Source organism: Sardina pilchardus, chromosome 14 (genome assembly GCF_963854185.1).
Source record: "Sardina pilchardus chromosome 14, fSarPil1.1, whole genome shotgun sequence".
Lineage (NCBI taxonomy): Eukaryota > Metazoa > Chordata > Actinopteri > Clupeiformes > Clupeidae > Sardina > Sardina pilchardus.
In genome coordinates this window covers 30,316,504-30,329,444 of record NC_085007.1, presented here as the reverse complement: position 1 = coordinate 30,329,444, position 12,941 = coordinate 30,316,504, and the positions used below count along the sequence as shown (strand labels likewise).

At 48.1% G+C, this 12,941-nt stretch overlaps 2 protein-coding genes across 17 annotated transcripts in view; one reads left to right on the top strand and one right to left on the bottom strand.

Moving 5' to 3' along the window:
* LOC134100640 (transcription factor 4-like) overlaps positions 1 to 12,941 on the bottom strand; it is a 150,461-nt gene that overhangs the window by 14,539 nt on the left and 122,981 nt on the right. For 14 of the 16 annotated variants that reach the window (XM_062553977.1, XM_062553976.1, XM_062553982.1 and 11 more), the window contains one exon: positions 12,678 to 12,881. In XM_062553977.1, coding sequence (XP_062409961.1) covers positions 12,678 to 12,881 — 204 coding nt within the window. The remainder of the gene's footprint in view (positions 1 to 12,677; positions 12,882 to 12,941) is intronic. The other 2 variants (XM_062553972.1, XM_062553975.1) reach the window with 1 other exon arrangement.
* On the top strand, positions 5,896 to 10,509 carry LOC134100639 (uncharacterized). The gene is made up of 2 exons (XM_062553970.1): positions 5,896 to 6,369; positions 7,192 to 10,509. Exons 1-2 carry the CDS (start codon positions 6,009 to 6,011, stop codon positions 10,257 to 10,259), a joined length of 3,429 nt encoding a protein of 1,142 aa, XP_062409954.1. The 5' UTR covers positions 5,896 to 6,008; the 3' UTR covers positions 10,260 to 10,509.

Below are 12,941 nucleotides of genomic sequence, written 5' to 3'. Positions count from 1 at the left end.
GCATGCATGTGCTACAGCATGAAATTCTAACCCTATCACAAGAGATGCTGTGTCTGCGGCTGGGGCAACTCCACAGCATAAAACACATGGCACGGAGAGGCCATGTAAGGCTTTGGCATTCGGAATGCCAGAGGAGGAAGCGGAGGAAATGAACAAAAAAGGAGAACACTTTAGACGGAGAGAGGGAAGAGGCTTTATGATGTAGATCAAAGGGCATTTATCAAATGCTGAAAAACAAAACTCATGCTCTCGCTCTCTAGTTCACACCAAATCACTCACTGTTCCACTATGCATCTTAGTGAGTGTATGATGTCGGGTGGTCTGAGAAGTTTGGATGGGGTTCTATGAGGCTTTGAACTAGGCTCTGTGCGTGTGTGTGTGTGTGTGTGTGTGTGTTGTGTGTATGCTCTTGTGTGTGTACAATTTTCTTTTTCCTCCCAAAGCTCAAAAAACATGCTGACCCCTGGCCAGTGTTCAAAGAAGAGGGAAAATTGCTTCCTCATGACGGTACAGTAATAAACAGCACTATTACGGCATAAGTGCCATCAGAGGCTGGCTACAGACCAGCAACGCCGTAAAGATGAAACGTGACGTTCAGACCATCACAGCGCTCTAATGAAAGCACTGAAAAACCTCACCAGGCCAACGTGGAAGGAAACAGACGGAATAAGAATGAAAGACGAGAAAAATGTAAAAAAAAAAAGATTCAGTGGCATTTAGGAGATGTGTAAAGAGATTCTATTAAGAGGAGAACATGTGTGGGGAACAAGTATGGCTAACAGTATTTATACGTGACAGCAACAGCAGGTGTTTGAATCCAGAATCTTCTCTGTCCTAAAACTGCCAGACGGGCAGGAATTACAAATAATATCTTATTTAAAAACGCTTTCGGATTTAAATCTTTCCACACAACTGGAAATTCACAATTTATTGAATTTATTTATTTTTTTATCAGCAACATGATCTTTTTTATTGCACAAAAGATGCTAAACAGCTTGACACTGAATGAAACAGCCTACATGGGAAAAACAAAATGTTGGTTCATATATGAAGATTCCCGGTGCTGCTATTAAAGCGATAGACCATGGTGAGACTAAATCAACACATTCCAGAGCTGCTCCATCACACAAGGCCTGCCCTGTGCGTGTGTATGTATGTGTGTGTGCCGCGTGTGTGTTTGCGCGTGCAAGTCTTCGTCCCAAGGTCAGCGTCTGAATCAAGGGGCCATCCGTCAAACAGTGATACAATAGGGCGACAAGTTTATGGCCCTAAAAATAGCCCTCGACTCTCACAAACAATTGAAAGTGATGAACAAAAGCATTTGGTGGGCTGCTGGGAGGGGCTGGAGGAGAAGAGAAGAGAAGGGGGGAGAAAAGCAGGCTTGCTTAAGGAGAATGGCTTACATTATTCTGAATGGTTGGAACAAATTGACTTCCTCTGTGGGCAGGAAAAAAAAGGACGTGGGTGGACATCAAACAACTTTGTATTTATCATTGTGGGGTGTCAGGACCTAGAGAGGCGCTACAATCCAGGGGAGGTCAAGACATGCACACTGTGTATGTGTGTGCGTGTGTCTGTGTGCGTGTGCGTCTGTGTGTGCGTCTGTGTGTGTGTGTGTGTGCGCGTCTGTGTGTGTTCACATGTGCCTGTGTATTGCGTGAGTATTACTTTCCAATTCTCCCTGTAAAGACCAATTGAAAACACTGATGCATTGGTCTGGTTGCAAGAAGGAAGTTTCATTTGGCAGAGCGAGCCCCACTCTCCTCTTGCTGATGCAAGCCACACACACATAGTGCAGTGTGTGAGCGTCTAACTGTTCCTCTGGCCCTGAATGGGAACCTGGTCCTGTGGGCCAGCACAGCTGCTAAAGATTTAGAGTGCACTGGAACTGCAGATGTAGCGTCTTTAGATGTTAATTCAATTAAAACAGGCCTGGGCCTGTATGAACTGCCAGCGAGAGGCACTGCTCTCTATGCATATGCAGATGCTTATGTGCGAAGGCAAGTACCCAGGAGAGAGCAGGCAGCACATTGGACCGCATGCGAAGGGACATTAGAACATACAGGTCTCGTTTCCCTTAGTAATTAAGCAAGGGCATAATTGCGTGTTTGTGCTTCCTGTTTGCGTGAAGAACTCCCCCTCACGGCCCTGCTGAAACGAGAGGGGAATTCACGCGGTGGATTCCACAGTCCAAGGCTGATGAATGAATCGGCCGTCTGAATGCAATTTGTCACTGGAGGCGCGCGGGCATACCTTTCCCATGACTTCATCTTTTCTGTCTCCCTCACACATCCCGCACAGCTGTTCCTCCGTGCTCTCCAGTAGAAGTGTCATGTCAGGAGTCTTAGACGCCGCGATTAGCCACAATTTTCATGTTTCATGTCCGAGTTGTTAGGGGGCAAGCATAAGCGGGCCAGATTAGAGGGCAGATTACGGGGGAATGCGCTCTTCTGACGGGGCCGGAGCGACGGAGCGACTCTGGCCCCGCGGCGAGGTGGGAGAGCTGGGCGCGGGGTGCTCGTCTAAAGGCAGCTTTAATGGGCAGCCCCAGCTTAAGCACTTTAGCTCAGATAAACACGGTCTGGACAGGGCGCGCAATCCATCTTTTAGTGCTTCCACTGGAGCAGGGCGCTGTGCTTGGGAGAGGGAGGATGGAGGAGGGGGGGGGGCATGCTGTGGCACGCTGCAGACAGCAGGGGGCACACTGGGGCCACCGCTTCTGGGGGCGGCCGTGGAAAAGTCGCATCACAAAGCCTGCCTCTGTCAAGCCGCCGTTTCCACGGCGAGGGAGGGAGGGAGGGCTGGGGGTCGTCGGGCAAAAAAACGGGAGTATAATAGTGTGCCTTTGTGCGTCTTAGACATCCAGACACACACACACACACACACACACACACACTCTCTTCCATGCACTCTCACACATACATACGCGTGCACACATGACTTAATTACCCTTACCACTTCCTGTATTTTAGTCACAGATAAGTGTTTGTGTACCCCCGTACAGTTTTCCTGCATACGCAGAGCGATGCCAAAACCACCATTTTCTCAAAACCACCCCCAAACTTTAAAGTGTGACCACATTTGTGGCACTGACTGAAACTCGTGTCAGCACCTGTGTTCGTCGAGGAGTGAGTGAGTGCGGATGTGGCGGGCTACAGTTATGCTACATAATAACAGACACAAGTTCCATTACACATGCACACTCCGAAAGCCAGTGTGTCATTCTGTTTCGTGTAAAACACTGCTGGACTGGGCAAACACCGGGCTAAAGCTTTTTTAATGAACCACACATCACAGTGTTTTCTGGGCAGGGATTTAGTGACTTTCTGACACCAACAATCTCTACATCCTCGTGTCCACATGCAGCTTCCTAGATTTTCCCAACTCGAGCTCCTTCTATCTCTCCTGTGTTGATGTTTTGAGCAGGACTTTACGTAACCTGGTTTTTGCCGTTTGTGCCCATTTAATCACTGTAGGAGAAGGGGGCATCCATTTCCCCATTTCTGGTGGAGAACAAGATTCGGAGCGCAGCTCTTCCCTCATCCTGTGCACCTCCCTCCATCCATCTCCAGCTCTCAAACGGGGTGGAACTTTAGCTCCCTTTTAAAAAGCCACAGATCGGATGGCTTTTGACCACAATCTGCTATCTCCAGAAGATTTACTGCAGCTTACGCTCTATTTATTCAGAGGGGAGACACTTTTAAAAGGTATTACTCCGACTCTTTTAAGCTGTAATGCGCCCAGCTCCTGCCTTCTAATAGGCCACGCATCCATTTAAACTGCTTAGAGGAACACTCAGCCTCGGTGAACTGCTGAAAGTGTTTAAAGATTAGGTCATAATACCGCACCTACCCTGCGCAACCCTTGACATGTGATGAGGGTTTGCGGATGTTTAGATGTTTAAGTGTGTGTGTGTGTGTATGGGAGGGGAGATGGGGAATGGTCAGGTCGTCACAGGATGACTAGGTGGGACACTGTGTTATTGTGCCTGCGTGTGTTTGTTGGCAAAGCCCGTGTAAGACAGGAAAAGTGGGATGTGTGGGGGTTATCTGGTGTGTCTTTACAACATTAGACTGAACAAAGCGCATTAGGCAAATCGCTTAAGAAGCAAAGAGCTGCATCCCTCCCCTCCCTCTCTTTCTCTCTTCCCCTCTCTCACGCCGTACTCACACACTGACACCAGTGGCAGCAGAGAAACACATGCCTCTCTTCAAACTCCAACCAAAACACCCCCCTCCTCCCCTGAGCCTCACTATCCCCCCCAACCCCAACGCCCACGCTGTCCTCCACACCCCCCCCCCCCCCCCCAGCTCCGTAACGCTCCTCTCAGACACATCATGAGAGCACCTGCTTTCCCCATGACCTCAGCCTCCCCAGTCTCTGACTCCTGGCTTGTAGGAAAGCAACTCTCCAAATATGATCCAGCTGTTTCCCAAGGGGGTGGGGTGTTGGGGGGTGTTTGGGGGGGGGGGGAGGGCGAGAAGGGAGGAGGTGTCATGCATACCCCGCAGATCTCAACCAGGTGACCAACTTTTCCCACCAACCAACAGCAGCTCCTACTCCACCCCCCCAGCAGCCCCCTCCCATGCACACAGCCTTCCTCACGTGGACTGGACCAAGCAGTAGGGGGGTGGGTGCTCAGACAGACGCGGACTTTCACACACACACACACACACACACACACACACACACACACACACACATTTCTAAATGAGCATCTCGGCGCAGCTTTCCTCCGCTTCACGGACACTGCCCACAGTGTGGCCATCTTAACGAGAGGCACATTGGAGCTCTCTGCCATCCGACTCTCAGGGCTGTAGCCTCACTCCACAACAGAAGAGAACAGCCAGAGAGGAAAAAAAAAAAAACCTTAAGCAGATGTTTCCTTTCGCCTTTAACGCAGAACAATCCAGAGAAATGTAGTTCAGTTAAACAGCCCATCAGAAACAGCTCCATCAATGTGCAATAGGGGCTCAAATTACATGAGATCTACTTTAATCTGTCACGAACAGGTGTTTTAAGCACATTAGCGTTTCAATAGGACAATCCTTAAACCTCCTCTCTGGGTGTTGGGGACTGACGTGGGAGTACGTGTGTGTGTGCATGTGTGTGTGAGTATAAGTGTATGTGTGTGTCGTGTGAGCATGTGAGTAAGGGCCTGTTTATGTGTGTGTGTGTGTGTGTGTGAGAGTGTGTGTGTGTGTGTGTGTGTGTGTGTGTGTGTGCATGTGCTTGGGCTGGGGTGTGCGTGGTGTAAATGGGTGATGAGAACAGCAGATGGCTGGAGTGTGACTTAAGCGCTGTAATCAGTGGAAGACTGTGGGATGTTGTGGCAAATATCTCCACTGATTCCCATGGAACACTCCTCACTACTGCACACACACACACACACACACACACACACATACACACACACACATACCCTCATAAGAGACCAATCATATCAGTCCTCAATCAAACACGCCCCACAGCGTTCATTGCTCAGCTCCATGTGCGCAGCACAACACGTAACCCAAAACCCTCTGACCAACGCAGCTTTATTTCCCTCCTTCCTGTTCCTCCTCTAACCATCTTGCGTTCCTGTCCTCCCTCTCTCTCTCTCTCTCTCTCTCTCTCTCTCTCTCTCTTTCTCTCTCTCTTCTCTTTCCCTCTCTCCTCTATGCGCTCCCTCTCTCCGCGTCTTGACGGACAGCCGTATGGTTAATGTCACCGGGCGAAAAGGGGGTCAGTCTGCGCCGTGGGGGCTGAGGTGGCAGTCACATGTGCGTGTGACCCTGTGTGTGTGTGTGTGTGTGTGTGTTTCCTCTGATTCCGGCGTGAGGTGAGAGGTGTGCAAATAAACAGGCTGTGTGGGGCCCTTGTTAAGTGTAACTGCGCATGCGCGGGCCTGGGGTAGTGTGTCTAGAGAGACGATACCAACGTTGTATGTGTGAAGAAGTGCTCCAGTAAAGTAATAAGTTGTTTACCATTTCGTTATCATTTATTCGAGTTAACATTGGTAGCAGAGGATGTCGTCGAAAAACTACAAAGTACCACCGTTGTTTGATGAAAAAAAGTCCTATGAAAGTTGGAAAAACGAAGTTGAAATTTGGAAGCTAGTTACCGAGCTAGATAAGAACAAACAGGCTTTGGCGGTTGCCCTGTCGCTATCAGGAAGAGCAAGGAACGCAGCCCTGGAAATAGCTGCGGCAGATTTGAACAAAGATAATGGACTGACAACGCTTTTGCACAAATTGGATACCGTGTTTTTGAAAGAAGAGAAAGACCGCCAGTATGATGCGTACACGGAGTTCGACAACATCAAAAGAGAGACTAACGTTTCGATGCTGGACTACATTATTGAATTCGAAAGGATTTACAACAAGATGAGTAAGTTGAAAATGAAGCTTCCTGATGCTGTTTTAGCTTTTAAGCTGCTTGATACAGCAGGACTTGGCGTTAAAGATAAACAATTGGCACTTACCGCTTGCTCAGACCTTACGTTCAGTAGCATGAAATCAGCATTGAAGCGAATCTTTGGTGATAATTCGCCACCAGAGGGGGCTATTGCCTCAAGTGATTTGGATTGTGCTTACTACACGCGATTTGGGAAAAGGGATGCCCGAACGAATTCTTCAAGTGCTGTGCCAGGATCAAATCCATTAGATAAATTCGGGAGAAGATCACGCTGTGCTGTCTGTCAGAGCACTTACCACTGGGCAAAAGATTGTCCCCATAAAAACGAACAGGCAAAATTAACTGAGGATATTGAAGAGTTAACACAAAACATAGATGAGTGTAACATAACTTTGTTTTCAAAAGATTCGTTGTCTGACTCTGAAATATTCATGGTGGAGGCTTTGGGATCAGCTGTCCTTGACACAGCCTGTACAAGAACTGTATGTGGAGAAAAATGGCTTGATCATTATGTAGCTGGATTACAACAGAGTGAGTTAGCCAAACTGCAGACCAAAGACAGTGCAAGATCATTCCGGTTTGGTGATGGCAGAGTTGTCCATTCTACAAAGAGTGTGAAAATTCCAGCTGTGATAGCTCAGACTAAGTGTCATATAGAAACTGAAGTTGTCCCGGTAGACATCCCCTTGCTCTTAAGCAAAGCATCGCTGAAAAGAGCAGGCGCTGTGTTAGACATTGAGCAGGACAAAGCTGTAATGTTCAAACGACCAGTGAAACTTGAATTAACCTCTTCAGGTCACTATTGTGTGAACATAAGAGCTGAGGATTATCTCAAAAACAATGGGATCCAAAATGAGGAAGAAATTCTGACTGTAACTGAAAATATGACAACACAGGAAAAACAGAAGACTCTGCTAAAGCTACACAAACAATTTGGACATGCCTCAGTGGAGAAACTGAAAAGACTACTGGACTCTGCAGGTAACCATGATGATGAATGCATTGCAATTCTCAAAAACATTGTTAGCAATTGTGAAACATGCATTAGATACTGCAGACAAAAGCCCAAGCCCGCTGTGGGCTTACCCATGGCTTCAACCTACAATGAGACAGTTGCTGTGGATTTACATGAGTTAGAACACGGAGTTTGGTACCTGCATGCCATTGACCACTTCACACGCTTCAGTGCGGGGAGTATTGTCACAACCAAGAAACCTACAGAAATTGTGAAGCATCTCATTCACTGCTGGATAAGTGTACATGGGCCTCCTCATAGGCTGTTTAGTGACAATGGAGGTGAATTTAACAATGAAGAAATGAGGGATATGGCTGAGAAATTCAACATTGAACTCAAGACCACTGCAGCCTACAGCCCATGGAGCAATGGTCTCTTGGAAAGACATAACCAAACCCTCACTGAAATCCTGTTAAAAATAAAAAAGGACAATGGATGTAGTTGGGGAATGGCTCTGGATTGGGCTTTGATGGCAAAGAATTCAATGCACAATGTACACGGCTACAGCCCATACCAACTTGTGTTCGGCCAAAACCCAAACATGCCGGCCGTCCTGATCAACAAGCCACCAGCCCTTGAAACGACACAAAATAACTACTTGGCTCAGCATATTACAACTTTACATGCTGCACGGCAAGCCTTTACAGAGGCAGAATGTTCAGAGAGGATCCAACGAGCCCTTCGTAAACAACTGCGGGCGAATGATGATCGATATGAAACCGGGGACAAAGTGTACTACAAACGGGCTGACTGTACGGAGTGGAAAGGTCCAGGTGTGGTCATTGGCCAAGACGGTGTGGTGATCTTTGTGAGGCACGGCGGCACCTATGTCCGTGTACATCACTCCAGACTGCGAAAGGTTGACACTCAAGAAACCGTATTGGAAGATATGGAAACTCAGCAAGCAGGAACCCAAGGTCAAACAACGTTACAACACTCTGGACTCAATTATGAAGACGACACAGAAAGTTTGGAGGAAATGGCTACAAATGATGACTCACCGGACTTGGACAACAACACAGAGGCTCCTCTTCCTTTATATCATCCTGAGCAGGGTACGTGTGCACAAACTGACACCAGTGCAACTCCTGAAAGTCTGCAGCTGAAAGCTGGACAAGTAGTGTCATATACAGACAGGGAAAGTGGACAAATAATGACAGGAAAGATTCTTGGCCGTGCAGGAAAGGCTACTGGAAAAAACAGAGATTGGTACAACATGCAGTACAGTGGACCAGACAGCATTGCTGGTACTACAGGATCAGTTAATCTGAGTCAGATGGACAATGTTCACATGGCTCCATCCGAGCATGCTGACCTGTGCGCAGACAGTTATGAAGAGGACATTCTTCTGATGAACGATGATGTTTTTCATTCTGCAAAGCAAGCTGAACTGGGTAACTGGAAGAGAAATGATGTCTTTGAAGAAGTGAGAGATGAGGGTCAAAGATGCATCTCAACACGGTGGGTGTGTACACTTAAAGAGACTCCTGATGGTGTTGCGCCTAAAGCCAGACTAGTTGCTAGAGGTTTTGAAGAAATAAAGACAGAAGAGCTGCCAAAGGACTCCCCTACATGTGCTTCTGAGTCTCTGAGGATGATCATGGCCATCATCTGCCAAAGAAAATGGCAACTGAATTCTATGGACATTAAAGCAGCCTTCCTACAAGGAAAAGAATTGACTCGAAACATCTACATACGTCCACCACCAGAGGCTCAGAGCCAAGGCATTCTGTGGAGACTGAAGAAGTGTGTTTACGGACTAGCAGATGCTTCTCTTTATTGGTACAATAAAGTGAAAGACACTATGTATCAATTGGGAGCTGTACTGTCACAAGTTGACCCAGCAGTCTTCTACTGGCTGGATGATTCCTGTAACGTCATGGGAGTCCTCGCTTGCCATGTAGATGACTTTGTCTGGGGAGGTTCAGAAATGTTCTCCACAACAGTTATACCACGCTTGAAAGCAGCCTTCCAAGTAAGCCGAGAAGAGCATAACACCTTCAGCTACATTGGAATAGAGTTCAATTCTTTGAATGATGAGATACAGGTACAACAGAGTACTTACATACAGAATCTGCAACCCATTCCAGTGCATCCAGTCAGAGCTACTCAGCGAGAGGCGTCTCTAACAGACAAAGAAATTGACATGTTGAAGTCAAAGATCGGCCAAATTCTATGGGTCGCAAGACAAACAAGGCCTGATGTAATGTGTGATGTATCCATCCTGGCCTCCAGTACAAAACATGCAACTGTTCAGACCCTGCACTGTGCAAATAAACTGATCAGGAAACTAAAATCTGATGAAGTGACCTTGAAGTTCCAGCACCTAGGAAAAGATAGCTCCACGAAGTTAGTAGTGTTCAGTGATTCTTCAATGGGCAACCTTCCAGATGGAGGAACTCAGGGTGGGCATCTGATCCTGCTTATGGGAGAAAATGGAAGATTCTCACCTATATGCTGGCAATCAAGAAGAATCAGAAGAGTGGTCAGAAGCACTTTGGCAGGAGAGACTTTGGCTCTTGCAGACGGCATTGACAATGCAATATTCTTATCTACACTGTACTCAGAACTTACTGTAGGTGACTGCAAGCACAGCGGTCTACCTATTGTATGTGTAACTGACAACCAGTCATTGCTAGATGCTGTCAAGTCCACAAAATCAGTCACTGAAAAACGACTGCGTCTTGAGATCAGCAACATCAAGGAGCTCCTTCAGTCTGGTACCATTCAGCACATCATGTGGTCAGCTACCAAAGAACAACTCGCTGACTGCTTGACAAAGAAAGGAACATCGGCACTTGTCCTGCTGAGGGCTCTCAGCGAAGGTGTATGGCGACTTAAGGAATGAGAGGACTAAATAATTAATCAACCGGACTGATGTTACATGTTTGACATAAAGTTTTGATATTTGAACTGTTCAGTTAAAATTAGGAACTGTGTTGTTTTCTTTAAAGAAAAAAGGGGAGTTTGTTAAGTGTAACTGCGCATGCGCGGGCCTGGGGTAGTGTGTCTAGAGAGACGATACCAACGTTGTATGTGTGAAGAAGTGCTCCAGTAAAGTAATAAGTTGTTTACCATTTCGTTATCATTTATTCGAGTTAACACCCTGGCCGGGACGCAGAGCAGAGGGGCCCCTGGACCCCGTCTCCAGGCCAGCGGGTCCCCGCGCTGCAAAACAAGCTCGGGGACCTGGGGGCCGGCCCCTGCAGATCGCCGCCATTTATGAGACGCAGACTCTGCTCAGTGTTTGTTTGTATTAAGGAAACAGCCTCATCAGTGCTGGGAACGCCAGGCAAACAACGGGCCCTCTTACTGACAGGGAAACGCAAATAAACACAACAACATTACCGCCTCTCAGAGCTCGTGCAGAAACGGCTAATTACGGGCCCCTAAAGGCACATGGATATAGTCAGAGCCAGAGCCACATGCCTGCTGCCACTACCTGAGAGTGTGTGTGCGCGAGTGTGTGAGTGTGGATGTGTGTGGCTTCATCACAGACTTTGCGTGAGAAGGGTCTTACTATTCCCCATGACTCACAAAACAAGGCTCACACAAGTACGCAAGAGCTTTACTGTTGCTGGTGATGCTGTTAAATATCAGTCTTGCTTCATGCCCCGCCGCCGCAGTATCCCCACTCTCACTAGCAGCGCTGTAATAGATAACAACACGACACAGCATGCCTGTAAGGCCTCTCACTGTGTTTATATAGTCTATAGATGTGCTTCTGTGTGTGATATAGAGACGGTAATACACACACGCATATACTTTATACTGTATAGGGGATGTAGATATGCATGACTAGTGTGTCTGCCTGGGTGTTTGTGGGAAGAAGGTGTGTATATGTGTGTGTGTGTGTGTGTGTGTGTGAGTGCATATGTGTGTGCATGTGTGTAGCTTGTGTGTGTGTGTGTGTGTAGTGTGTGTGGTGAGGATTCCAGCCTAGTCCCATGTGTTTCCTCTCTCCCTGCCTCCCACTGAAGCTTTATTCCCCACAGCTGGCTGCCTCTTTATGGCTTGTTTCAAGTAGAAAAAAACAACCTTAAATATGGAAAAGATTACCAGCATCTTCCTTGATGTTTTGAAGTGAACCTCCCCCTTCGCTTTTTCTCTCTTTACCCCCCTCCATCCCTCCCTCCCTCCCTCCTTCCATCCCTCCCTCTCCTCCTTCCCTGTGCCTGTGTGGAATACGTCCATAGCCAGGGTTTAGGTCTGACTGAATCCCAAAGCCATTTCCTTTATTTAGCCCCAGTCTGTCTGTTGCTGACCATGCGCACTGGCCTGGGGAGTGCATGCGTGCGTGTGTGTGTGTGTGTGTGTGTGTGTTCATACATGGCCATGTGCTGTGCGGTACTCCATGTGGCTTGACTAGCAGATGTGTGTGTGTGTGTGTGTGTGTGTGTGTGTCTATGTACAGAAATGGATGTGCTCGGCCTGTTCCGTGGTACTGGTGGTGACCTCACTGATCCGGAGTCAGTGCTGACCCGGTCAGTGCAGACATATAGCAAGTGTCCAGAGAGTTGGGGGGGTTTAGGGATATTGCATGTTGAAGATGTTGAAACAAAACACACACACACACACACACACACACACACACACACATCTCTTCTGATGGCCACAATCTCTTTCTCAACCCCACAGAGAGTGACATGAGGAAGAGTAGGCGTGAGGTGAGGAAAGCGAGAGGAAGAGAGAGCGATAGAAAGAGAGAGATAGAAAGGGAGGGAAAAGAGAGGGAGAGCAAAGGAGGTCCAGTCTGAATTGCATCAACATGTCACACATTCCGCAGGGCTGCACCACAGACATGTGGTAGTCGTCAAGCTTCATAAGACACACTCTGCTGCTGCTGCCTTGTGTGTGTGTGTGTGTGTGTGTGTGTGTGTGTGTGTGTGTGTGTGTGTGTGTGTGTGAATGAGAAGTGTTTGTCTTTCTCTTTCTTTTCCTCTCCACATCCCCTGGCTTTCTCGACCACTCGATTCTCTTTGTACTACTGTGGTTAATAACAGACACATTTGCACTTCCTTCTAATGTCCTTTGGATTGTTGTCCATCCAAGAGAAAATCAATGAAAAGCCGTCAGCTGTGTGTGCGTGTATGTATGTGTGTGTGTGTGTGTGTGTGTGTGTGTGTTTTCTAAAGAAGGCTAAGAATAAGCTGGTCAAATGGTTCTCGTCTCTCTCTCTCTCACACACACACACACACACACACACACACACACACACACACACACACACACACACACTGAGCGGCGCTCCCCAGAGGTCACTCACCATGATGGAGTGGCGGTTGGCGGAGAGGAGGCCGGTCCCGTAGCCGGAGCCCAGGCCGCCCATGGCTCCGTTGTGGGCGGGGCCGATGAGGCTGTGCATGTCGCCGTGGCCGCTGGGCATGGCGGGGGAGGGGCCCACGGCGTGACTGCGCAGCACGTGGATGGCGTCGTCCAGCCGCTCCAGACGGTCCTCGATGCGACTCTGCTGCAGGGGGGGGGAGGTGGGGGGCCACAGATAGGGTCAGCACAGACCTCCACACCAAAC

Excerpts from the sequence above, each read along its gene's own strand:
- LOC134100639 (XM_062553970.1), top strand. The coding sequence starts at position 6,009 with ATGTCGTCGAAAAACTACAAAGTACCACCGTTGTTTGATGAAAAAAAG. Across the intron at positions 6,370-7,191 it reads AAGGATTTACAACAAGATGA|GTCACTATTGTGTGAACATA; the intron begins GTAAGTTGAAAA and ends TAACCTCTTCAG.